We start from the raw sequence: 24,381 nt of genomic DNA, 5'->3' as shown, positions 1-24,381 counted from the left end.
CTTAAAGGTAATACAAGAGGGCATTTCTGGAGGCGACTTGATTACTACTAGGACAGAGAGTGGTAAATTGGCTTCAGATATGGGTTACTTCTAAGACACTAATATTTGTTCCTTAGCTCCAGATACACACATATACAAATGTCCCTTTTGCTTTCTTTTCATACTTTTGAGTTTAAATGCTGCTTTCTTCACAGGATAACCCCTATCAGGGCTGCTTTTTTTTTTTTTCCTATACAAGATTGTAAACCCTAGTTCACCAATCAAAGCCCAAGAAACATGAGTTTTAAGTGCCATGCAGCTGCTAACGAAGTTGAACCAAAAACTTAGTTTACTGGTTTTAAGTGAATAGTGTTGTTTTAATTATCTGCATTTTAAATAAGGATCATCCATCATTGAAACATTTATGAATTACTTATTTTTTTGAAGACTTCAATCTGAAACCACAGAAACTGAAACCATTCTGGTCTGGAAAAAAGAATAGTAGCACTTTTTTTTTTTTTTTTCAATGAAAAAAAAAAATGAAAAAGTTCTAATAAATTTACCGCCCGGTGCAGCGTCTGACTTCAGGCATTTTGCCTTATTCAATGAATACGGCTTCTAGGGCAGGGCTTGAAAGGGAAGACTCCCTTCAGCACGATATGGAAAAGAAAGGGGGAAAGAGAGACTGAACGGCACAGAAGCGATGTGTTATTTACAACGGGGGAGCGAACGTGAGCATGCAGAAACCCGCTGCTCTCCCCTTTTCCACAGCCACCTCGAAAAGCTTTGAACGCGAGCACGAAGCCGACTGATGCCATGAACTATCAATCTGCCACTTATACCAGCAAAAGTCGAGCACACCACCGCGCCTGGGACCCCCGCCGCCGCCCCAGCCCCGGGCCGGAGCTCCGCACCCCTCTGCGACTACAACTCCCGTCAGCCCGCGGCGCGGGGCCCGCGGCACCGGCCTGCCCCGTGCTCCTGCCCCTGCGGAAACGGCTCTTTGTTAACGTTCGCCAGCTGAGCTGCCGCAAAGTCGGAACAGGGGGGAGCCGTAGGGCTCCCTTCCCGTCCTCCGCGGCGGCAGGAGCCGGCGGGACACTGGTCCGCTCCCCGGGAGGCGCCGCCGCGGGCAGCCCGGGATAGTGGCGGGCCTTCCTCGGGCGTCGGCGCCGCGATCGCACCTCCCTCTCTCCAGGATGGCGGCGCCGTTGGCGGTAAATTCGGGTAAGAGGAGGTTGAACGCAGGGCCGCGGCTTCTCTTTCTCTTCCGCGGCGGTGCCACTCGCCGTTTTCCTCGCCGCTGGCTAGCTGGTCAGCTGGGGGGCGCCGGCCCCTCGCCTCTCCTCAGAGCCCGCGGGGCCAGGGGGGCGGCTGTGGGAAGGCTGGGCGTGAGGAGGCGGCGCGGCCCGAGCGGGTGGCGGGCAGGGCTGCGGGCTGTGGGGGCCGCCGTGGTGCTGGCAGGCGGTGGGGGAGAGCGGCCTCCGTGTGAGCCTCCCCCCGTGCGGTGGTACCCGTGGCGCTGGGGCCGCGCAGAGGTGCCCGGTGATGGAGCTCCGCGGTCGCAGCTGCTGCCGTACCTGGCTAGTCCTGGCGGGGAGTGCGTGAAGCTGGTGACATGAGGTGGCACAGGGCACCTTGACTCAAGAGGACTGTGGTAACTCAGTGCACGTGTGATTAAGTATCACTTTTGTATTGCGCTCATCTCTTGATGCCGTCTGTAATGAAAAAAAATGCCAGTGTGAGCTGGTTTCTCTTGCATCGAGTGTTGATAAGGTTTAGGAGCAGCAGGATCATCCATGGTCCTTTCAGAGCCTGTCACAAAGAGCAGTTTTGGGGTTACCGAGGCAGCGCTTATCCAGTATAACTGGGGAATAAGTCTAATACAAAAAGAAAACACTGGATAATTGGAAAATAACTTAGGAGGTCATTGCTCCTACCCCTACTCCCCCACCCAAAGCTGGACCAGTTCAGTCAGGTGGCTCAGGGCCTTACCCAAACTAGTTATGAATACTTGTAAGGATGAAGATCCTTAGAGAGGCCTTTCTGTTCCAATCTGTGACCACCATCCGAGTAAAATCTTTTTTTCCTGATGGCTATTTGAAAGTTTCTGTGTTACAGCTTGTGTCAATTGCTGCTCATTTCCTGGGGTACCTCTGTCTTCATTTTCTGTGTACAGTGCCATTCACTAGTTGAAGACAACAAAGCTCCCATCCCTCTTTAGCCTTGTCTTCTTAAGACTGAACAAGGTCAATTCTTTCAGCCTCTCCTCATTCATCCTGTTCTCCGGCCCCCTATTTCAGTGTCTTGCTCTGGGGACCCCAAAACTGGACACAGTACTGGAGTGAAGGACACTCAAAGATGCCTAAATAATCACTTCCCTACACCCACCTGCTGGCTGCAACTCTGTTAATACAGCCTGGTGCGTAGAGGCCTTCTTTGCTGCGAGGGTGTGCTGCTGTCTAGTGTTCAGCTTCCCATCTGTAAAGCTGCTTTCTAGCTGCTTGGTCCCTAGCCTGTACTGTTGCATGGAGTTATTCTGTCTCAGGTGCAGGATGTTGCGTTTGCTGTTGTTGAGCTTCATTAGGTTAATACAAGGAGAATGGAGACCTTGTGAAAAGCAGTCGTGACTGGAATGTGGGCATGGTCAAAAGGTCTCTAACTAAGGTGGTGTATGTCATAGTGACTAATTAATAAAATTAAAAAGCTCCATTCCTGTGTCAAGCAAGGAGTAAATTTTACAGAGAAGATATTTTGATCGAACTGAATCAATTACATCCCTGCACCCTCACAGAAAAGCAGTAATAAAGCAAAGACCCTGCATTTGGGGGTGGAGGAAAGGTGATTATTCTGACCATTCACAGTGACTTTGTTAAAGTGAAAATTGGAGAATTGGAGTAGTTCAAAGGAGACTACACTTTATTGTATAAATTACATGGCAAGAGATTCTATAGCCTTATAATTAAAGAAATAGGGGAAGAAAGAGTTTTGTACATGAAGGATGAGAGAAAAATTAAAGCAGGTGTGACACTAGAACTAATGAGGATTTTGCCTTAATTTATAGTATATTGTTTGTGGGGACGGACATAGCGTGGTTAAAGTCTATAGCTTGGCAAAAAGTTCAGGCGTAAGTGTCAACTGCTGTTGTTGCCAAAAGAAGGAACCCAGCCTGTCCTTCCTTGCTGTCCCTGATGGGATGGTTAGCCTTTCTAAAAGTGTAATAATAATAGAAACAGCATTAAGTGAGGAAAAGTCAGCATGGTTGCTGAAGTCCAACTTTTTTTCCATCCCAGTTGATTATTCCTTTCTCTGCAATACTCCATCTTTGTGCTAGCATAGCTTGCGCCATCACAGAGCAAACTGTGTTGTAGATGTGATCCTGCTGAAAATAAACTCATTTTTGGATTGGTTTCCAGTTAGAAAAGTTAGATCTTTAATTTGTTTTAATGCCTTACAGTACATGTATTTGGGCTGGTGCAGAGCAATTATGTTGTAGGGACAAGAGCAAAGAAATGGGCCAAGGAAACACTTGAACAGCTTTTGGCAGGCACTGTGGATTGCTGCTAGTGTTTATTTGACTTGGTAATTTAGTAAGAATGGAAGTAAATCTCTGAACTCTGAAGTTATGTAGGAGAGCCAGTTACAGTCTGGAGTGTGAAATTATTTGTCCAATAGTAGCTATCTTTAATGCATTTGTCTAGGCAGGGGTAACATGGTACGATTAAAACACTGTGATGTTTAAAAAGGACAGAGGATTTGCCCTTTTTACAGGCTGTCCTCTCAGGTACAGCTCTATTGGCACTGCTAATTGCGTTGTAAATGACAGTGTGTGAGAGGGCAGTTTTTGTTAGTGCTGACTTTGGGCTGAGAGGGTTTGATTTGGTTTTATTCTTGCTTTTTGTGGTCTCTTCCTTTGCAACAGAGTAAAACTGACAAAGTTTTGCTTAGTTTGTTCCTGCTTTCAAGACACCTCAGGTAGTGGTAAAACTCACTGAAACCAGGGGTCTACCTCTCTGAGACCTGCTCGCCTCCACGCTCACTCGCTGCACATCAACTTGGCTTGTGCTGCCTTGTTCTTCAGGGCATCCATGTAGCATTTTGCATTACTTTGAGGTGGTGTCTTGACTGTGTAAAAGAGAGGGGCATCTTCGCATCAGAGCAGCTACCTTTTGCTTGCTGTCTTAATGTAAGCAGCGTGGTAAAGATGAGGTGTGGATATGTTTGACTTTGATGCACCTAGTCAGGGTTACCTTGAGGGATAGAGCTGACTACAACAAGCCACATGAAGATAAAATGTTGCCTCTGTACTTGATTTTATACCGCAATATTCACTAATACATTAAAAAGAAGGAGAGGAGGGGAAGTTGAGCCAGTTTTAGGTGAAATGCTTGTATTTTTGTACATAGGCTAACCTGCAAGGCATAGTTCCATTTTATCATTTCTCCAGAAACAAAGCCAGTTTTGGAGGTTTCTGCGTTTCACTACCCGTTTGTTCTTTCCCTCTGTGCTTCAGGCATTACTCTTTCAGTTGTTTTAATGGTTAGCAGGGCCACTTTGTAACCTCTGTTAATGAAATAATCTGATTTGTAAAAACAAGATTGGAAGAACTCTGGAAAAATGTTGCTTTTTTTTTTTTTATTTCAATTTGGATCATTTGACTCGCATGACTTATAATGCAGTCCATCAGAGTTACAGGGACATAATTAATGAAGCAGGCATGTGTACGTTTGGGAACAAGTGGCTCTGAATGAAGGAGCGCAGCAACAACTTAAAGTATCTTTTCCACTAGCAAAATTGCAGCATGCAAAAACCACTGCTAGCTTATAATGTCTTTGGGTCAGGGATCATCTCAGTAGATGCTCAGAAACACGTAACACTACCTGTAGTCAGGCAGTGGTTATGTGGTAGCTTGCAGGCAAATTGAATACAATTGGTAATAAATTTATTTGGTATGTTTAGCAGTGACTTGTGGTGTGTAGAATCTGAAGCTTTCACAAATACAAATGATATCCAGCAAGGGAAATATTTTGATACTTCTGTTTAATGTGGGACTTAAAGTTCTGAGGTTTCTTTTTAACAGGATGTTAATACTAGGTGGTAAGAATAATTTTCCATCTGTAAGGTTTTCAGTTTAGACAACAATTCTGACAGAAGTCTGAAGGCTAGTTTGGCATACTGTTTTCATGAGACCCAATGCAAATAAGGAAGCTTCTAGTGCAGTCTTCAGGCTACAGACTTTGGGTTCTGAATGATACAACTTCTAGTGAGGAAGAGATCATTTCAGCTGTAGTACTGAATTCAGATTTGAAGTATGCAGAGGAAACTTTTTCCCCAGAGTTGAGGAGGAGGAGAGATTGTATTTGTAGGGTAGTGTCAGACTTATCTTAAATAATAATACATTCATGTTTGCTAGCTTCCAGAAATAATCTGGTCTTTTCTAAACATAGTGAGGTAATTATTTATATTGATCTGTCTATTTCTAGTAAAGGAAATTAATTTCTTTATGAAGCTCTTGTGCAGAATGTTAGCAGCAAATGAGTCTTAGGGATCAGAAGACCTTATTTGTTTTTTTTTTAAATTAAAATGAGATGAGTAAATGCGAAAGTGTCTTTAGGCTTATGACTTTTCTTTCTTATGTAACATTGCCTTTAATCTTTTGGTTTTGTTTTCTAATATATTTTATTCTGCACAGTCCGATGCAGTGATGCACCAGATCATGATAGCACTGCTGTTCATTTTCAGTCCCTCATATATTAGGTATTTCTTTTTTTTGGAGTTATTTGTCAAAAATGCAAAGCAGGAAGCCTGCCTTGCCGAGTTACATTCAGATTCAAGGTCTGCTGTCGAGTTCTTAGTTCTTACCGAAGTGGGTGGAATTTCTTAGGCATATAAGGATGCAAGATTACACCCAGAGATTGTATCAAATCTCTTTATAAGGTGACTTTCAGCCCCAGAACTTAGATGCATGCATCATCTTTTCTGCTTCTTTAGCTCTCTAAATGCAACTAGGTTTTATATCTGACCATTGTTGTTATTTTTTTGTGCCTTAAGAAGGGAAAATATGCTTGATGGTCATAACAGTCTATACTGTCAAGATGAGCCTAACAGTAAATTTAAAAAGTCTGCTTATTGTAAATAGTGTATAAATACTTTTTCTTTGTTTCTTTCTCAATTTCAAATACATTTTTTGTTTGTTTTATTTCTTCTTTTAGCTGCCAGCTTGTGGGGCCCCTATAAGGACATATGGCAGACCGTAATGAATGCCATTTGGAAGAGGCAACCTGAAGCTATTCATCGCCTTGACCAGGTTTTAAAGAAACACAAATCTGACTTCATTTCTCTCTTCAGAAATCCGGTACTGGACTAATGCTCTCTTGTGGAATGAACTGGAGAGTTGATGATTTGCTGTGTCTTGTATTGTTGTATTACATACAATTTAGGCCCTGACCATTCTATGTTTTTATAGTACATAACACAAATGTGTTATAGCAATCTTGTTCTGCTGTAAGAATACAAATATCTTGAATAATACATATTATTTTGTGTCTTGTACATGATAATTTTATCTAGAATGTATTTTTTTCTCTCATTATTTGAATGCTATTTTGAAAGGAATATTAAAAGCATCTGATGTTCCATCAGTCAAGTATGAGCTTTTTTCGCTACGCTTATGTGTCTGAAATAAAGCACAGAACTATTTTGTCTGGTTTTGGTCCCTGGTCATGCTTCCGTCAGGTTAATGAACACACACAACAGGTGAACATGTGAATTTACAAATTATAGAATGTGTCTTGTTAGGAATGTGAGATGATGTGAAGAAACTCACTGTTTCTTGGCTGATGGATCACAAGGTAGCAACTAGAAATATGTCTTCTTTCAGTGGTTTTGCTTCTGAAATAGTATGGCTTTTTAAACTGATAGGTCAGAAAATTTAACAGTCAGCTATAGAGTTTCATCAGTATATTTTAGCATATGAGTTTAATAGAAAAAATAATGATGTAGAAAATAGTGCTTTGGAGTAACACAACAGTTCTGATCAACAACCCAGATGTCTTTCATTGAGCTGATACCAATTCCTGTTGAGAATTGTATCAAAATTTACTTTCACTGTCCATTATTCTGAGTAAACTAAATGTCAGCACCAGTTGTATAAGATTATTTTTGATACATTCCCACAAAGAGACCGTTGCTGTGCAAATGTGAAGCATTTTTAGGATGCCTTTACTATCTCTCTGTTTAAAAACACTGCCTTTATTTTTGTGATGACAACCTAACCGGTCAGAACTGTATTTGTGAGGAAGGATTAATGTGTAAAGCTTCATTCAGTATTTGATCTTGCCATTTTGAGTAACTTCTGATGCTTGGTTCTCTTGCAGCCAAAGAATGTTCAGCAGCATGAGAAAATTCAGAAAGCAAGTACAGAAGGGGTTGCTATCCAGGGTCAGCAGGGAACTAGGCTTTTGCCAGAGCAACTCATCAGAGAAGCCTTTATCCTCAGTGACCTCTTTGATATTGGAGAGTTGGCAGCTGTTGAGCTCCTTCTAGCTGGTAAGAAGGGAAAATATTTAAGAGCTGGAGAAATACAACTTAAATAGGGCCTTCTTACTTCAGCATGTGCTTAACATGAATGCATGATTCAGTCAAGGCCTTAGCTTCCTAACATAGAACGTTCTTAAAAAGAAATCTGCTGTCGCTCTAATGTAATATGATAACAGTGTTCTGAACCTTAGTGTTCATGTTTTATGCAGCTATTGCAATAGAGGGAATAATTTGAGGGATTTTTATGATTTACTTTTTCTATCACTGAATTTAAAAATAGTTTAAAAATAATTGATTAGAGTTTTTCCATAAAGCAGCATAATAGATACTGGTTCTTCAAATTATGTATTAGTTATACATTGATATGTGACTGTATTTGGATCATAATCTAATAACTGATTAGTAAGAGAAGTATTCTGGAAAGTGGCACATGCTTTGTGTGTAGAAAATTGATTTTGATGTTACTAAAGTATAATTGCTAGTTATCGTTACTAGCTACTGTTCATTATTAATTTTTAAATTCATTAAAGAAGTATCTTGCTAATTTGTCACCTTTGGAAAGCCATCTTGAAGCCAACCTGAGTTTCTATTTTGAACTTGAATTTTCAGTGTAAACTCAGACAATTTCATTTTGAATAAAGAAAAGATATTTTGCTGATAATTAGCTTGAATTGATTATTAAGATGGGTAGATAACAGTTGCAAATGCAATTTGGTCTGGGATACTTATGGACTTCACAAATTTAAAAGAAATATAAGTTTGATATTTTAATAGCTTAATATGAATTTTAATAATAGGACCCCAAATTTCTGTGATTTCTTGGAAGTGCCTGAAATAAATCAAAGTTGTAGTGAATAACAATGGTTGTTTTGAATGCTACATTGATATTTCAATAGAAATATAAAGATATAAAGCTGTTATCAAAGTGTGTATGTTCAACTTTCTGTGATTATTCTGTGCCTTTTCATTCAATAGGAGAACACCAGCAACCTCATTTTCCTGGCCTTACAAGAGGTCTAGTGGCTGTTCTGTTGTACTGGGACGGAAAAAGATGCATTGCCAATTCACTACGAACCCTCATCCAGTCACGCCAAGGCAAGACGTGGACATTAGAAATCAGGTCTGTATTAGGGTGATGAGCTGATCAAAACTCTTTGCTTTGAGTGCTTTAAGGACTGATTAGACTCAAGGGAATATGAATATTCTCAGATTTGTTTGTTTCTCATAACCTGATGCGGCTGTTTTCGTGTTTGTTTTTTAAGCATAATATTCTTTTTTCTTACACATATTTTTATTGGATTATAAGGATATCCGTTTTACTTTCAGTTCGTTCATGCTGCTTTGCCTTTTGGCAGTGTTTTGCTTCAGACACCCTCCCAGTCAGTGTTGCTCTAACTAGTGATGATTACTTAGTATTTCAGAGACTGAGTTTCTGTCTTTCCTGTGTTCTGACTTCCCGTGTCCTGCAAAACAGAAATGTGCTCCTGCCTTTACTTAAAGTGGATGCACTATCTACTGGCGAACATAATATGCTGACATATTACAGAGTCACAGAATCACATAATCAACCAGGCTGGAAGAGACCTCAGGGATCATCGAGTCCAACCGTTGCCCTGACACCACCCTGTCAACTAGACCATGGCACTAAGTGCCATGTCCAGTCTTTTCTTAAACACATCCAGAGATGGTGACTCCGCGACCTCCCTGGGCAGCCCATTCCAATGTCTAATGACCCTTTCTGAAAAGAAATTCTTCTTTGACTTTAAAAAGAAAACAGTATGCACTGTTTACTTCCAATGCACAGCGATTGCTTGGCTAGAGAAAGATTAAAAGATGTGTTCTAGTGTAAATATAAATTCTGAAACATAAATGATTACTTTAGAACTAGCTCCACCATTTCAGTAGGGTGTATGTAATTGGACAATTGCATTTACCAGTAAGAAAGAGGCTGTGACCTTGTGAGTTATGTGCATCTTATGTATAGTACTTTTTCCTTTTGATAGAAATCTTAACTAGCTGATCCGTGTTGTATTCTTGTATTCCACGTTCTTGAGCCTACAGTTTACCTAAAGACTTTGTATCCATTCATCATAATGTTTTGAGAGGGCATTGCTTACTGATTAGCGATGCACATTTGGTTGCTTTATGTATATAATGTCGTTGTACATTTTCTGTCAGCAAATACAGTTGATGGGATTCATTCTTTTAGACTTCCTCTGTGACTGGGAATAGTATGATTAATTGTTAAATTTACATTCTTTCCATTATAGTCAAGAGTTAGTGTCCATGACAACACAGTTTACAGATGACCTAATGGAGCAGGGTTTGACTCAGAAGATTCTCACTCTTGTCTCTCACATTGATTTGAACAATGAATTTGATAAACTCCAGAGAGAGCGAGGACTGGGCAGTGAGAAACATCGCAAAGAGGTAAAGAAGGGACTGGGTGTGAATATTCTTCTGAATTACTGCACAGATTAGAATACAGTTAGACCGCCAAGAGATATGGAGTGATTTTTCTTTTTTCTTTTTACTTTCTAGTTTCTGTTCTCTACCTTTACAAGCTCTGTTACTGTCTGAGGCGCCATAGTAACTCCTCCACAGCTTATGCTATACCAGTGTGGGATCCAGATTACTTCCTGCATTTCTGTTTTGTTGTTGCTCCCTGATGCTAGGGCATACCTTATTTTTAGTAAAGCAGTGTAATCAAGGACAGTAAGAAAGTAAGCCTAATATTTGCACTATGTGTAAATTTCTTTTTTTTTTCAATTTTATTCTAAAGACTCTATATTAAATCATCTGCTCTCAGCACTACCATTATCAGCACCATTGGAATAAAAATAGCAAACTAAAATTCTCAAATTATTAGGACAGATTGAAACCAAGTGTAGTCAGACAAATAATGTTCTTTTTAATAATCCAATTGTGTTAATATGAACAGAAGCATCTCTACTATTGAAGAGTGAGAATTGCTTGAAAATGAATTCTCATTATTGTAATTCTTGAACTAAATTGAGACTGTGACTAACTGCAGAGTATGTTTCTAGTACGAAGATTTTAAACATTATTGGTTTAATTTCTGAACTTCTTCCTTATGGGTGATCTGTCTAAAAATTATTCTATGTTATAATCAGTCAGTTTGTTTTCCAACAAATAAAGAACTAGTTTTAAATTTTTGCTATTAATCTAGAGCCTATGCAACGAATATCCTCCCGATTTACCTTAAGTATTAAATGAATTTTAAGGTAAAATTGAGGTAAATTAAGGTAATTTAATGTTAGAAGTTTTTTTCTTCCTTTTAGGTGGGCTATCATATTTCCCTCTGTATTCATTAGAACTGTTATTCTGCTGGAGTCTGTGCACAAATCTCTTGCTGTGTTAAATGTTGAGAAGTTTTTCTGTCTATCTCCATGCATGTGATTTTACTGGAGATGGTATGCCTATAGCTCTTTATTTTTTTATTTAACCAGGTACAATGGATATAGGTCAAGAATGTTATTAGAAGCTCGTAATTCAGCTTTATAAAATACAGTTTTACAAAGACCATTATGAAAGACCATTAGTGACTTTTTATTTTTTTAAGGTTTTGTGGGGGTTTTTTGCAGGGTTTTTTGTGGGGAGGAGTGAAGTTAATAAATGAAATAAATGTTTGTCTTTGTTTGAAAACAAGTAATTTTTGGTGTAACTGTTAGAAAAAAGACATACTTTTGTTTCAAGAGACAGTGTACTTAATTGTATCGTAGCATGTAATATTTTGCCAAATAAAAAGAAAAAAATATTTTTAGTATGAAAATGCTTGGTAGACTTCATTGGGCATGATATTTGTTCCATATGTAACAGGGGATAATAGGTTTGATTTATGTTTATATTTAAAAGTTTGTATGTATTTAAATATATAATATTTTGTCTGGGGGAATAAAGTTCTAATTTTAAATGTCTTTCATATTTCTCAATATTTTAAAAGTTAGTTATTTGTATGGTCAGTTGAGGGCATCTCTTTTGGGGCGAGGGGAAGACTATGACCGTATCTGGATATAACTACCAATGCAGTTGTGTGTTAGAGATAGGAAAAGTGGCTTGTGTGTGATATGTTTACAGCTACAAGAGTTCTGTGTAGATTCATGTCTCCTGACCTTGGCAGAGGTGCTGGTTTGCATATAGTCGTGTTCCAGGATATCTGCTCACACCTCACATGGAATACCTGGGAATATGAACACATTTAACAAGCAGAAATGTGCCTTTTGTTGTTTAGCAATTTAAAAAACTCAACATTTTCTGTAGCTGCTGTCTTTAGGGTATTTTTTAACTTAACCTAGTCATACTGATTGACTGAGAAGGACAAATTGAACATGTTGCCAGAATATTTTTATTCACTGTTTTTTGTTTAATTTCTCTTTTAAAGGTTTCTGACCTCATTAAAGAATGCCGGCAGTCCTTGGCTGAAAGTCTGTTTGTCTGGACCTGCCAGTCACCACTGAGTAAGGATGATACTCTAATCCTCATAAGTTACCTGGAGAAAGTAACAGTGGAAGCTGATGGCTCATTGGATGGCGTGAACTTGTCTCTCCTCATGGCTCTCCTTTACTGCTTCGATGTCAGCTTTCTGGAACAAGGCACAGAGGATCGTGAAGGTAATGCTGGCAGGTTTCCTAAAGGGGTTCTGTTGTGCAGATGGGTAAATTGTTATTTAACCAGTTTCGTTATTGATCAGTAACAAATTGGTAGGATTTTGCATCTTCCTTTTCACGTTCATTTGTTGGGTGTTGGTCTTGTGTTTGTTTTTGTTGTTTTTCAAGATTTGATGCACCGGCTCCCTCTGCTATCAGAAAGACAGTATATAGCAACAATACACACTCGTCTTCAGGAGTCTCAGCCTTGGAAATTACCAGGCCTGCAAGCTACTGTTAGATTAGCCTGGGCGCTGGCATTACGAGGAATATCCCAATTATCTGATGTGACAGGTAAATTACCCTAAAGTGCAGTTCCTGCATGTTGGTATTCAGAGCTTGCAAGTGGTGTAAGTCAAAGTATCTGTTACCTTTTGAAGTGTTAGTATTTACCTTTGTGATAAATTACCATTGACGCTCCTTTAAAGCTTGCTTTCTCAGTATTTGGGTTTGGTTGTTGAGAATTGAATTGCTCTGAAACATACACAGAATTAGAAATAATTAGTTATTAGACAGTAATATTGCATAGTGTCTCATTGAAGTGAAAGAGATTTTAATGTACTGAAAAATGTGAAAGATTGCATTTTAGCAACTTTAGTATCATTGAATGCTTAAATTAAGAATAGATTCATGCTTATGACTTTTTGCATTCTGAAAATGTTAAACCTCAGTATCTTGAGAGGACAAATCTATTTTTAAATTTTTTTTTCTCTCTGTACTTCACAAGCTTTCCAGACTCCCTACTAGGTCAGAATTGAGACTACTCCAGAATAACTATTAAAGAAAACGTAAACATGATAATTAATGTTTAATTAAGATTGGTTTGTGATTCTTAGTTCACAGCCTTAGATTTGATAGAGTAAATGGATTATGCACTTTAACACTTATTAAAGAAGAAAGTTGAGATCATCACCGGACATTAACTTGTCTTTTCCAGTCTAGTATTTTCGTGTACGGTGGAAAAAACATAGTTGATCAAAGCATGACGATTTGCATGTCAGCCAGGTATTCTGAAATATGTTTTGTTTGGTAACTGATTATTGTAATTTAATTTTTCCTCTCTTGTGATTTTTATTGCTCAGCTCTTGCAGAATTCACTGAGGCAGATGAAGCAATGGCAGAGCTAGCGGTTGCTGATAATGTCTTCCTGTTCCTGACTGAATCTGTTGTGGGGTCTGAAAATTTCTACCAGGAGGAATTTTACATTCGCAAAATTCATAACCTTGTCACGGACTTCCTTGCACTCATGCCAATGAAGGTACGTTGTTTCTTGAGAAATGTGGACATCTCTTCTGTATTTCTAACATTAGGACAGGTAGCATAGAGATTCAGATATGACCCTCAGCTGGAGGTGCTGCAGTTCAGAAAAGTTGTTGACTTTATGCAACCCATATGGTTTGGAGTTTGTTTTCCACGCTGAAGTAGAATGTAATTTTTAAAACACTTCACTGTGGTGAGATCTGCAAAGCAAGCTTTTGTGTTTTGTTTTCTATGTTTTGTTTTGTTTTACATAATTAAAATTTAAATGAATGCTGGAATTGATGGTAATGTATGTGGGTATGGATTTTTTTTCTTTTGATACAGATAGTAGTGTAACCTAAATTAACTTACCATTTTTGTCTCTCATTTTTAATTTATTCTTTTACTAATGACCTTTTCCATATTTAAGGCGAGGGGATTCTGTTTTTCTTTCAGTAGTATCAACTGTTGGGAAAATGAGCAGCTGTTTTCACTAGAACAGCAGAAATGCTGCAAAAGAGTTTTTAAAAAAAGTTTGAAGTAATTACAACAGTTTAATTTGTGCCAGACCTTGTATCTAGACACGGAAAATTAAATTCTATGAAAACGCTTTTATTTAATTGATGGAGGCTTTATTTTGTGACCTTCATTGTGTTGAGCTGTAGTTGGAGTTGCCAAATAATTACTTTTTTTCAATGTGCAAAAAGAAGGATTTAATATTTTGTTCATTGTAACCTCACAGAATGAGAACGATATTGGCAGGAAGAACAATATTTGAGCCTTGAAATCTTTGAGGGCATATATGAAAATGTTGTAGACAGCTTTTAGGTTTAATCCTAATTTATTTATAACCTGTTAGTATTGCATATTGTTTTCTCAGGCTGTCTTTTTAAGCCACAGAATATCTATAGAACAAGTATAATGTCAGTTCAAACAAGTTCATGTTGATGACTTTACAGCTATATTTCTGCTGCAGTGGCTGCCTGCATACAACACTTACCATGTTGTAACAGGCTGTGGACACCCTTTGAAGGCTGCGTGCGATGGTGTTTTCTGTAATACAGACACAATAGCCCTTAGGAATCTTTTGAATATATAAGGCATATGTATAAGGAATATATATAAGGAATATGTGAGATATATTTTTATGGAGTTTCCTTAAACAATGAAGTGCAAACAGGTTTGGAACTGGGGACTTTTTTATGAGCCAGTTCTTCATTGGATGGTGTTGCTTTATGAAAGATGAAATGTCTCCATGTAATGATACCAGTTTTTATGAAAGAGATACAAGGTAGATTTTTGAATGAAGGTGGAAGAGCTGGAGACTGACCCAGGCTGAGGTTCTTGCCTTATTAGAGCAGATCTGACCCTGTCTCCTGTATCCACAGAACTTCCTGAAAATCCCAATCTATAGGTTGGTTTGTTGGTGCATCTCTCTTCTTCACTGCATTATGGAATTGGAGGCTTTATCTCTGAGAAAAGTATTTCTCTTCCGTTTCGAGTTTTTTGCTTTGATTCAGATCTTCAGTTGATTGTAACTAATGCCTAAAGATGGAGAGATATTTTTCATTACAAGTAGGATTTTGTAATACAGGATATAAGCAAAGATCTGATCGCTAACTTGTGTTCCAGTTTGACAGAGGCCAGTACTAGGTGTTCTACAAGAAAGACTTTGTTAGCAGGCAATTGGGATATAGCCCTACAAGGGAATTTTTTGTCTTAACTGCTGTTAGTTAGTGGTTGGCTTCTGTACTCAGATATTTCTACTGAACCTCAAATTTTAGGTAAACAGAAGTGTCTGCTTTGCAGGATCTTTTTTTTTTTTTTTTGGTATATATATAACCTTTGAGTTTTATTTAAATCTGTAAGTCAGCACTTTATTAACTCTTCTGTATAGTTTTAACATTAATGCTGCTTGCTGGTGATGATTTGGGTAAATCTTTTGGCTGACTGCATTACATTTAGAACTCGATAATTAGCTTTAGTAGTTCAGGTAATTCATTATTTCATTTGTCAACACTCAGTTTTGTCTGTGTATTCATTTTGTTAGTATACTAATTTGGCTAGTATGCTCTGACCCTTTGCACAGTTATTTCTAGTTTTTAACTTTTTTTTCTTGAGGAGACACAATTATTTTGCTGCTCATTCAATTTTTCAAATTAAGGTGTATTATAGACCATGAACCGGTCTCTATTGACCATTGCTGTGTTTTAATTTTTGGTGTGTTGAATTGGTTGCTTATTTCTGTTTCGTGTTCCTCAATATCTGCTTAATATTTAACAAAACTTAACTTTTCGTCTTATGACTATTTGCTTTCTATAAGCCTCTGGTGGGGTGTTTTATCAAAGGCTTTTTGACATTAAAATTAAATTTCACCTGTTTTTTGTTTAGTAATTAGTCTTTTTAAAACAAAGAATTTTAGGATACTCATTAAAAGGCTTTTGTTTAATTGCTGCAGTTGTTCTTCCCTTCCCTTCTCTCTTCTTTTTTTTTTTTTTCTGTTGTATTTATTGACATGTGGTAATGCCTTTAGTTGCGACAGACTGGGTCCAAAGTAATAACAGAAAAAGTAATACAGAAAACATTATTTTACAGTGTTTTCTGTTTCTTTCCACTCCTTGTGGATAATGGTCTGACTTTGTTTGAAGCTAACCTATCTAGCTTTCGAAGTAAAAAGAGGAGGAGGATCCACCTTTTGGGGCCAAACCAGAGGATCTGGTGAAGTCAGTTGGGAAAAACTCCCATGGTATAAGTTCAGGGCTTTGGCTATGAACTGAGGGCCTTGGCAGTAAGAAAATTATTGAATATATCTTTGAATGTAAGGTCTTAGGGAAGAGAGGATTAAAAAAAAAGAAATTTAATATTCTTGTCATGTATGTGCAAGTTCATTTGCTTTCTTAGTTTTTAATAGACTGTTTAGACAATTCCATTATTTCTGTTCTATTTCATTCTTAGCTAAATATAGACCAGTGTTTTTCTCCACTTCATAAATTGTGTAGGTGAAACAGCTGAGAAACCGTGCTGATGAAGATGCTCGCATGATCTACATGAGTATTCAGATGGGTAATGATCCACCTATTTCCCTTCGGAGAGATCTGGAGCATTTAATGCTTTTAGTAAGCACTGTTTTCTTTCAAATTACTGTGGCAAAAAGTGATTGTGACTTTCCTTCTTCATCAGAAAATCCATATCTGAATGATAACGTACGGTGCTGGATCTTTCCCTTTTTGGATTAGAGGGATTTTTCTTTCTGAAATGTAGATGCTTTCTGTAACTTTTCATGTAAAGGAATGAATTTACTGCCTTGGCTTCTGATGTTAATGAAGTGTCATTTAATTCTTGTTTAGTAAGTTAATACAGCATTGTTTCTTATATTTGAAGAATTCTTGAACTGAAGCTATTTTGCAAAATATTTAAATATTTAAAGTTTAAATTATAAGAAGATTATCTTAACATATCTATTATCTTAAGCCATCTTATTTTAACATAACTTAGAAATAGGAATTTTAAGATTACAGGCTAGCACTGGAGTTGAGATCTGGCTAAATGCATGGAAGTTCTTTGGAATGAAACAGCTTTGTGTATCTAGACCTTAATGTTTACACAGTGTATTATGTTTCTTTAAGTCTTCATATTTCTCCCTGTTTACTGTGGGCAAATTATAATTGAGTTTTAGGGGTTTTTCCCCACTATTGACAATTATTCTGATAAAGAATTGAAATGTTTAAATAATTTTCATGTGTTGATATATTTGTAATGAGAATTTTCTAAGACTTTTGTATTTACTGTAAAGCAGGCTAGGCAAGGTGACCCCATTAAGGCTGCTGGAATTACAAATTCCTTAATTTCAGTACAATTTTGACCACAAGCTTAGATTTAACAGAAAGATCTTTCTGTTTCTGTCATATTTTTAATAAAAGAAAGAAAATGGAAATAACATAAAATTGAAAGAACACTTAAATAAATGTTTATTTAAATATTAGTTATTAAGGTTATCTAACTGCACTTTCAAAAAAAACCCCACATCAGAAGACAGATTTGCATATTGAACTGGTGCATTTTATATTTTCTGTTCATGAATAAATGAAAAGCTTGTATATTTCCCCTTATTTAGCATGAAAATGTACAAGTGTGCAATTTGCAATGTAGCAGTCTTTAATATAGGGATTAATTGTCTTTTGCAAAGGCAGTCCTTTAGGTTATAGAACATGAACAGGAAAATTTATAGTGAAATGCTTTCTTAGGTAGCTCTGAGATATATAGTAAACTTAAATGAAGAACTAGAAACAAGAATTGAGAAATATGTATGTTCAGATAATGGGTAAGATTTCTAATCCTGGTGCTGGCTAACTGGTTTTGAAGTTAATATATCAAGGTACGCAAATGGTTATTTGAGGAGAAATGCCACTGTTGTGTTAGCAATGATTCAGTCTATAATAATTAGATAAAGGTATCAGTTAAAGTTATGAAAGTTTCACTTATGTGTGCATTTTGAATTTCTCTGGTTGTCATTTGTTCTGATATTGCTATTTAGAAGCTGTCATTTTCAGGTAGTTTTAAGGAATGGAACACCAGTAATTGTCTTTTCTTTATGTAGTTGATATTTTTCTAACATCTTCCTTTCTCTAATAGATTGCTGAATTGTATAGGAAAGATCCCTTTAATCTGGAACTTGCCCTTGAATACTGGTGTCCATCAGAGCCTTTGCAGACATCTACCATCATGGGGTCCTACCTTGGAGTAGCTCATCAGCGACCACCTCAGCGCCAGGTTATCTAGATTTTCTTGAGTAATTACTAGTAACTTGAAATTAAAGTAATAAGAAACAGGCAACAAAGTTTTTGGTATCCTTATTACAGTTAGCCTCTAAGAAGACATGATCTTTTGTCAGTGGCTTATCTGCATGTGTCCTGCTCTGCATGACATGGCTATTGTTGCTTGCTCTAAAATGAGCTACTGCCAGGCATTCATGGTTGTCAAGAAACTTAGTAAGAAAGAGTCCTAAGAAACCTTTTTGAAAATTTTGTTTAGGTCTGATTTTGTTGCAGTTGCTAAATGAATTCTCATAACAGTGCTCTTGGGTTTTCTGTCTGATGAGCTCTACATACCTCTTTAGTGTAACTGAGAACTTAAATTCCTTAACTATAAAACTTTATTAACTGTAGCTGAAAGTATTTTCGGGGGTAAAAATCCATAAGAGTATTGTAATTATTTAAAGCCCAAAGGTTATAGCCCATGAGAGACGGAACTTAAAATTAGAACGAAGAAGCAATCTAAACAGATGAAGCAGGTGTTCTAAAACTCTTTGGATACCTGGGATGCTGTCAGCCTTCAATCCTTCTTGAAGGACTGCAGTGTTAGGCAAAACCTAGTATGAGACATATCGGACACATCCCAAGATCCACCTGGAATACAGATAACTTAGGGCCTGGTGCAATCTGCAAACACCCTAATATGACCCTGGGAGGAACCACTGGGTGTGAGAGTTACTGTGCAGGGATATGACAAGCATAGTGAATTTTTTCCCAGTATCGCTTAACTTGCACTGTGAGATGTATTAATAATACTGCTGTGCAGCATTTTTGGGCTGAAGTAAATTTTACCACTAGAAATACAGAACTGGAGAGTTAGTATACTTTGCAATAGCATGAATTATTTTGTTTTGTTTATTTCCTCTTTGAAACATAATTTTCACCTTCAGGGAAACTGAATAGGCCAGTCTACAAAGGATTTTTTTTTTTCTTTTGAGTTGTGATTCCACCCCTCTACCCAGCACCTCCCCCCCTCCATTATATTAGAATCTATTTTCTGACTTTGGCTGGCTATTGTTTTCCTAAAATACTCTTTTTTTTTTTTTTTTTTTTTTTTTTTAAACACTGATCTTTATTTGTTCTAGGTTGTCTTATCAAAGTTTGTTAGGCAAATGGGAGATCTACTTCCTTCCACAATTTACATCCCATACTTGAAAATGCTGCGGGGACTGGCTAGTGGGCCTCAGTGTGCTCATTACTGCTTTAGTTTGCTAAAAGTCAATGGCAGTAGTCATGGTAAGAAAAGTGATACTTCTGCTCTTTCCTAGCTCTTTTTCTTTAGAAAAGTACAAAAACTTATTTGAGATTAATTGTGGCTTTGTACTTTTAACATTTCATTATTAGTGCAGAGATAAAATTGGAAGGCTTCAATTGAAAGTGTAATCTGGAAAAAAAAAAAAAGACTAATTAGGTAATCAAATGTCTGAGCACCTTAGCAAGTAATTCACATAATGAAATAATGCATTTTTTTAAAAAAAACTGTGTCTTAACACCGTAAGAGATACAGAATATCAGTATTGCTGCTTGTAAAATATAAAATGAGTAATGTCTTAAAGTTAAGTTGTATATTTTGTAGATATAGTTACCTTCCTTGGGCTGACTTTTTTCAGAAGCATTTTGTTCTGTTAGAATTTTTTGATACATGTAATATAATAGCACTTTCTCAAAGTAAGAGATGCTGGTCAGTTCTGTGTTTTGCATTAATTTTGCATTGATCAAAATGGAAAAAAAAATCCCTACTTTGAAGATACAAATGCTGCAAACATTCAGATTTGTAAAGCAGAAAACTCATTTGTAATTTTTCATATTAGCACCTTTCTGTCTCTACTAAAAAACAAAACCAAACAAATAAACCCAACAATAAAAAAACCCAAACCAGAACCACTGATTTTGGAAATAATAATAGCTTTACTTTGAACTTTATTTTTTCCTCTAGATAAGAAAGTTTTCCTTTTAAATTTAACTACCCTGCTTATCACCCTGTGAAAGAGTAGAAAGAAAATCTTGTCACCCATTTGTCATTTTTCTAGCGGAAAACATCCAAGGAGCAGGTGGCAGCCCTGTCTCCTGGGAGCATTTCTTCCACTGTTTAATGCTTTATCATGAGCACTTAAGGAAAGACTTGCCAAGTGCAGACAGTGTCCAGTATCGTCACCTGCCTCTCCGAGGAATCACACAGAAAGAACAGGATGGATTAATTGCCTTTTTACAGCTGACCACTGTTATAGTAAATTGGGTAAGTAACCTTTTATTTGGTTTTCTTAATACATTTTGTTTCTTGCAAAACATCATCATTCATCTGTGAGGTTCACTTGACCAAAAAGATATGTAGGGCAAATTTACCTAGCAGTTGTTGTCATTTGATTACTGAACTTCAAAAGTATGGGAAGCATCAGGAATAACTGTTATGACCAAACATGCAGTCCAGGTGAAGCAGGAAGAGATGACACCTTTTCCTGTGTTGCTGGTGTTACTGATTTTCTTGTTTTCCTGACACTTTGGTGTCATGGAGATGTCTTTCAGAAGTGAGGTATATTCAGAAGAAATGACTACGGAGTAGGAAAGTTCTTTGCATTTAATTATGAGTTTGAAAAGGCAAAAATAATAGATGAATTTAAAAGGAAATGGTTGAAATTTGGCAAGGAAACTGATCAATGGTGAAACTTGCCTACAGAGTTAGATTTAAAATGTCCCCAAACCAAGAGTGTAAAATGTGCCTTGAAGTGACTGGAAGAGGATTCCAAGAGAATAAAACTGCAATGCAGATTTTGTACTGTGAATTGTCTGGGTAATTCTGGATATTGTGGGATTCAGCTCTTCAGTACCAACCAGACTTGCAGCCTAAAAATTCTATGTAGTAGTGAAATACCCTTGGTTTTGCTGACACAAACACAGGACAGATCAGTGAAACTAATTAGGCTTTTTAAAAATCATCCTTGGTGTTGGTGATAATGGGGTGTTCCTATGTGAGTTGTCATGTCAGCATTGGATAAGCGTGGGGAAAAAAGGAACTCTTAAAACTAATATTTCCTGGCATTGTCACACCATAACCTGGGAAGAAGTAAATTTGTTCTGAGGGTGTAGGGAATTATCATTTGCTGAGGCTAGAGGCTTGCTTCTGTCCAACAGTTCATCTGAGAGTCTCAAATGAGCTTACACTGGTGGTGACCCTGCTCTTAGACTGAAACAAATTTTTATAGGTTCCTAGCAAATGTCCAAATGCAATTTAAGTTCATAATAGAAATATTGATAAAGCCCCTTTACCAGTGCTGGAAGAAGCTGTCTGGGATGTAAGTACTTAAACTTATTTAAGACTAATTCCGTGAATTTCTCTCTACTAAAAAAAACAAACAAACAAACAAACAAAAGACAAAAAAACAAAAACCACACACCAAAAAAACCCACAACAAAAAACCCAAACCAAACCAAAATATGATTTGTTATAAAAAGCTTATATTATGCACATAATTTTTCTGTACGGATAGGACAATTTTAGTACTTGTGAGTCATTAAATTGGGCTTTTGTTTAATTAAAATTACTTGCATTGGAATGGTCTGCCATTCTTCTGATGTTTTGTGTACCTTCAAGTACGAAGCAGAGTCGTTGATACTGAACTGTGAGTTAGAGATTGTAAGACATGAATAATCTTCAAAGTCATAATCTGCAGTTTTGTTTTCTGTTAAACTCTGTAGAGTGAGAATGCTCGCTTGGCTCTTTGTGAGCACCCTCAGTGGACGCCAGTAGTGGTCATTCTGGGACTTCTGCAGTGCAGCATTCCTCCTATTTTGAAAGCAGAGCTATTAGAAACCCTTACTGCTTTTGGAAAATCTCCTGAAATAGCTGCTTCACTCTGGCAATCCCTGGAATATACACAGGTATTTTAGGATTTTCAGTGCTTAGTACTATAGCATCCCAATCTGTTGAAATTTTTCGTCAGTGTATTTGAAATAGTATTACATTTACTCCGAAATTTTCTTGTTGCCATTGTTGAATATAATTTTTTTTTCACTTAGTTAATGCAGTTCTTACTTTGAAACAATTTTGAAAGTGACAATATGGTTTTATGCCTCAGAGATCTCATTGGCTGTGCTTATTTTACATAAATACAGTTTTCCTAACAGACAGTCCTGTGTCCTCAGTGTATGTCATCAATAATAAATGTTCGGCAGGTTACATATTTTTCTGTTTGGGGTTTGTTTTTTTTTTTTGGTGTGTAATATTCTACCAGTGTGAGTGGTGCTCATAGAAAGAAGGGACTGACTAAAAAGCTCCAGTTTCGGGCATTTTAAGTTTCAGAGGAAGTTAATTGTAATTCACAGGGTATTGTTGCCAACTTTCATATTTAGATGGCAAACGTCAGATACATATTAAAAGCCCTAGCTTTTAAAAAAATGTTTTTTCCCTTCTGTCTTATTTCAGAGAAAAATTTTAAATATGAATCCTAAGGAAGATGAATATCAAATGAAAATGCTTTTGGTATTGTTAATTCAAAAATCATAATGGGCTGGGCTTGTTTTATAGTGTGTATTATGATTCAGACTAATTGCTGTTTTATTTGCAAGAACTTCAGGCATTTTGAACTGCAAATGGTGCTTTATTGTTAATTACTAATAAAAAGACCCTGACAATAATGACATCTTATAATAGTAGTATTTTAAATGCTCACCACCTTTGCTTCCTATTTTATAATATTCCTTAAAAGACACTGTTGTAAGAGATAACAAGTGAAACGTCTTTCCCCTAGCCAATATAAGACAAAAATCATTAATATGAAAGTATTTGTATTCTTTGTTTCATTTAACAATAAATATGCAGGTCTTTGACGATGTAAAGCTAGAAGTATACAAGTGTACAACATAGAATCCAGCCTTTCAGACAGAAAAATCTTAGCTTTTTACCTTTTAAGAGGATTTAGGCAACCTCTTCTTACAGCTAAAAAGTGATTACCTTTTAGTCCTGATAGAAATTATGGAGATGCACTTTGATTATGTGAAATGTATTGTTTGCCTGTTTTCATTTCCCTTTCTGTTTTGAAGATATTACAAACTGTGAGAAGTCCAGACCAGAGACAAGAAATTGGTATTGAGGTAAGGGTTTCTTTGTTCCTAGGCAGCCTCTCTGACTATCTGCATATGAGTTCGGGAAACACTTGCAGAGGCTGCATCTGCTGCTGTGTCCACAGGAAACCCTTGGAATAGGCGGTGTCACTTCACTGCTTCTTAATTTACTCTCAGGCCTGCTTGTAATTTCTGGAAATTTTATCCATTTGTGAATCTAGTACAGGTTCATACTAGCAACAGAGCAGCATCTAAACCCTCAGATTCCTTATGAACACTTCTTATTAAGATTTTCCTAAATTGGTCTCCCTTCTGTTACATTTTAGTACAGCTAACTTCTAATAAAGGCAAAGTATGTACATGTTGAGGCATATCGTCTAGTAGCTCAGAAATGAACGAAGAGTGTATTGCTGAACTGAAATGACAGTACTGTTGCTTCACTGCTTTTGCTTTATTTGTGGTGTACTGTGGACAAAAATGCAGCAAAGTCAATTCACTGCAAAGTAATTCACAGATGATGCCTTATATTATTTGTTCTCACATGTTTCTTCCTCCCTCAAAATCTTTGATTTTTCTTCTTCTGTTTTTGCTGTTCTCTTGGTAAGGTTGAACTGAATGAGATTGAGTCCCGATGTGAGGAATATCCTTTAACCCGTGCCTTCTGTCGACTCATCAGCACGCTAGTGGAGAGTTCATTCCCATCTAACTTGGGAGCAGGTCTCCGCCCACCAGGCTTTGATCCCTATCTCCAGTTCCTCAGGGATGCTGTGTTTCTCCGATTCTGCACCAGAGCTTATCGGAGAGCTGCTGAAAAAGTAATTTTTGTTTGAAAAATTTTTTTTTTTTTTTTTAGGATGTAGTTAAAATGATTTGACACTGCTGATGTGGCTTAGATCTGTTTGAGAAGCTGTGCAAGTTTGATGCAGCAGAGGTAACCTGGAGCAGTCCACAGTGTTTTGATTCTGTAAACATGTGATTTTTCAACTCATGGGTCATCAGGATCTATGAACTACTTCTAAGGAGCCTGTATAAAGTATATAAAAAAACAAACACAAAAGAAGTTTATATTATTGCTAAATTTCAATTTG

General features: G+C 37.2%; 1 protein-coding gene across 2 annotated transcripts in view; it reads left to right on the top strand.

The window, feature by feature from the left end:
- The first annotated feature begins 1,081 nt into the window (after positions 1-1,081).
- The window catches only part of NUP205 (nucleoporin 205), a 51,575-nt gene continuing 28,275 nt past the window's right edge, over positions 1,082-24,381 (top strand). The window contains exons 1-15 of one of the 2 annotated variants that reach the window (XM_068401230.1): positions 1,082-1,206; positions 6,192-6,334; positions 7,356-7,527; positions 8,494-8,638; positions 9,789-9,948; positions 11,921-12,149; positions 12,315-12,479; positions 13,268-13,443; positions 16,424-16,540; positions 18,057-18,194; positions 19,321-19,471; positions 20,266-20,471; positions 21,929-22,111; positions 23,273-23,323; positions 23,899-24,108. In XM_068401230.1, coding sequence (XP_068257331.1) covers positions 1,179-1,206; positions 6,192-6,334; positions 7,356-7,527; positions 8,494-8,638; positions 9,789-9,948; positions 11,921-12,149; positions 12,315-12,479; positions 13,268-13,443; positions 16,424-16,540; positions 18,057-18,194; positions 19,321-19,471; positions 20,266-20,471; positions 21,929-22,111; positions 23,273-23,323; positions 23,899-24,108 — 2,274 coding nt within the window. In that variant the 5' untranslated portion in view covers positions 1,082-1,178. Of the gene's footprint in view, positions 1,207-2,326; positions 2,402-6,191; positions 6,335-7,355; positions 7,528-8,493; positions 8,639-9,788; positions 9,949-11,920; positions 12,150-12,314; positions 12,480-13,267; positions 13,444-16,423; positions 16,541-18,056; positions 18,195-19,320; positions 19,472-20,265; positions 20,472-21,928; positions 22,112-23,272; positions 23,324-23,898; positions 24,109-24,381 lie in introns of those variants that run through there. The other variant, XM_068401231.1, reaches the window with a different exon arrangement.

Source organism: Nyctibius grandis, chromosome 5 (genome assembly GCF_013368605.1).
Source record: "Nyctibius grandis isolate bNycGra1 chromosome 5, bNycGra1.pri, whole genome shotgun sequence".
Lineage (NCBI taxonomy): Eukaryota > Metazoa > Chordata > Aves > Nyctibiiformes > Nyctibiidae > Nyctibius > Nyctibius grandis.
The sequence above is the reverse complement of the archived record's forward strand: the minus strand, read 5'-3'. Positions and strand labels throughout refer to the sequence as shown.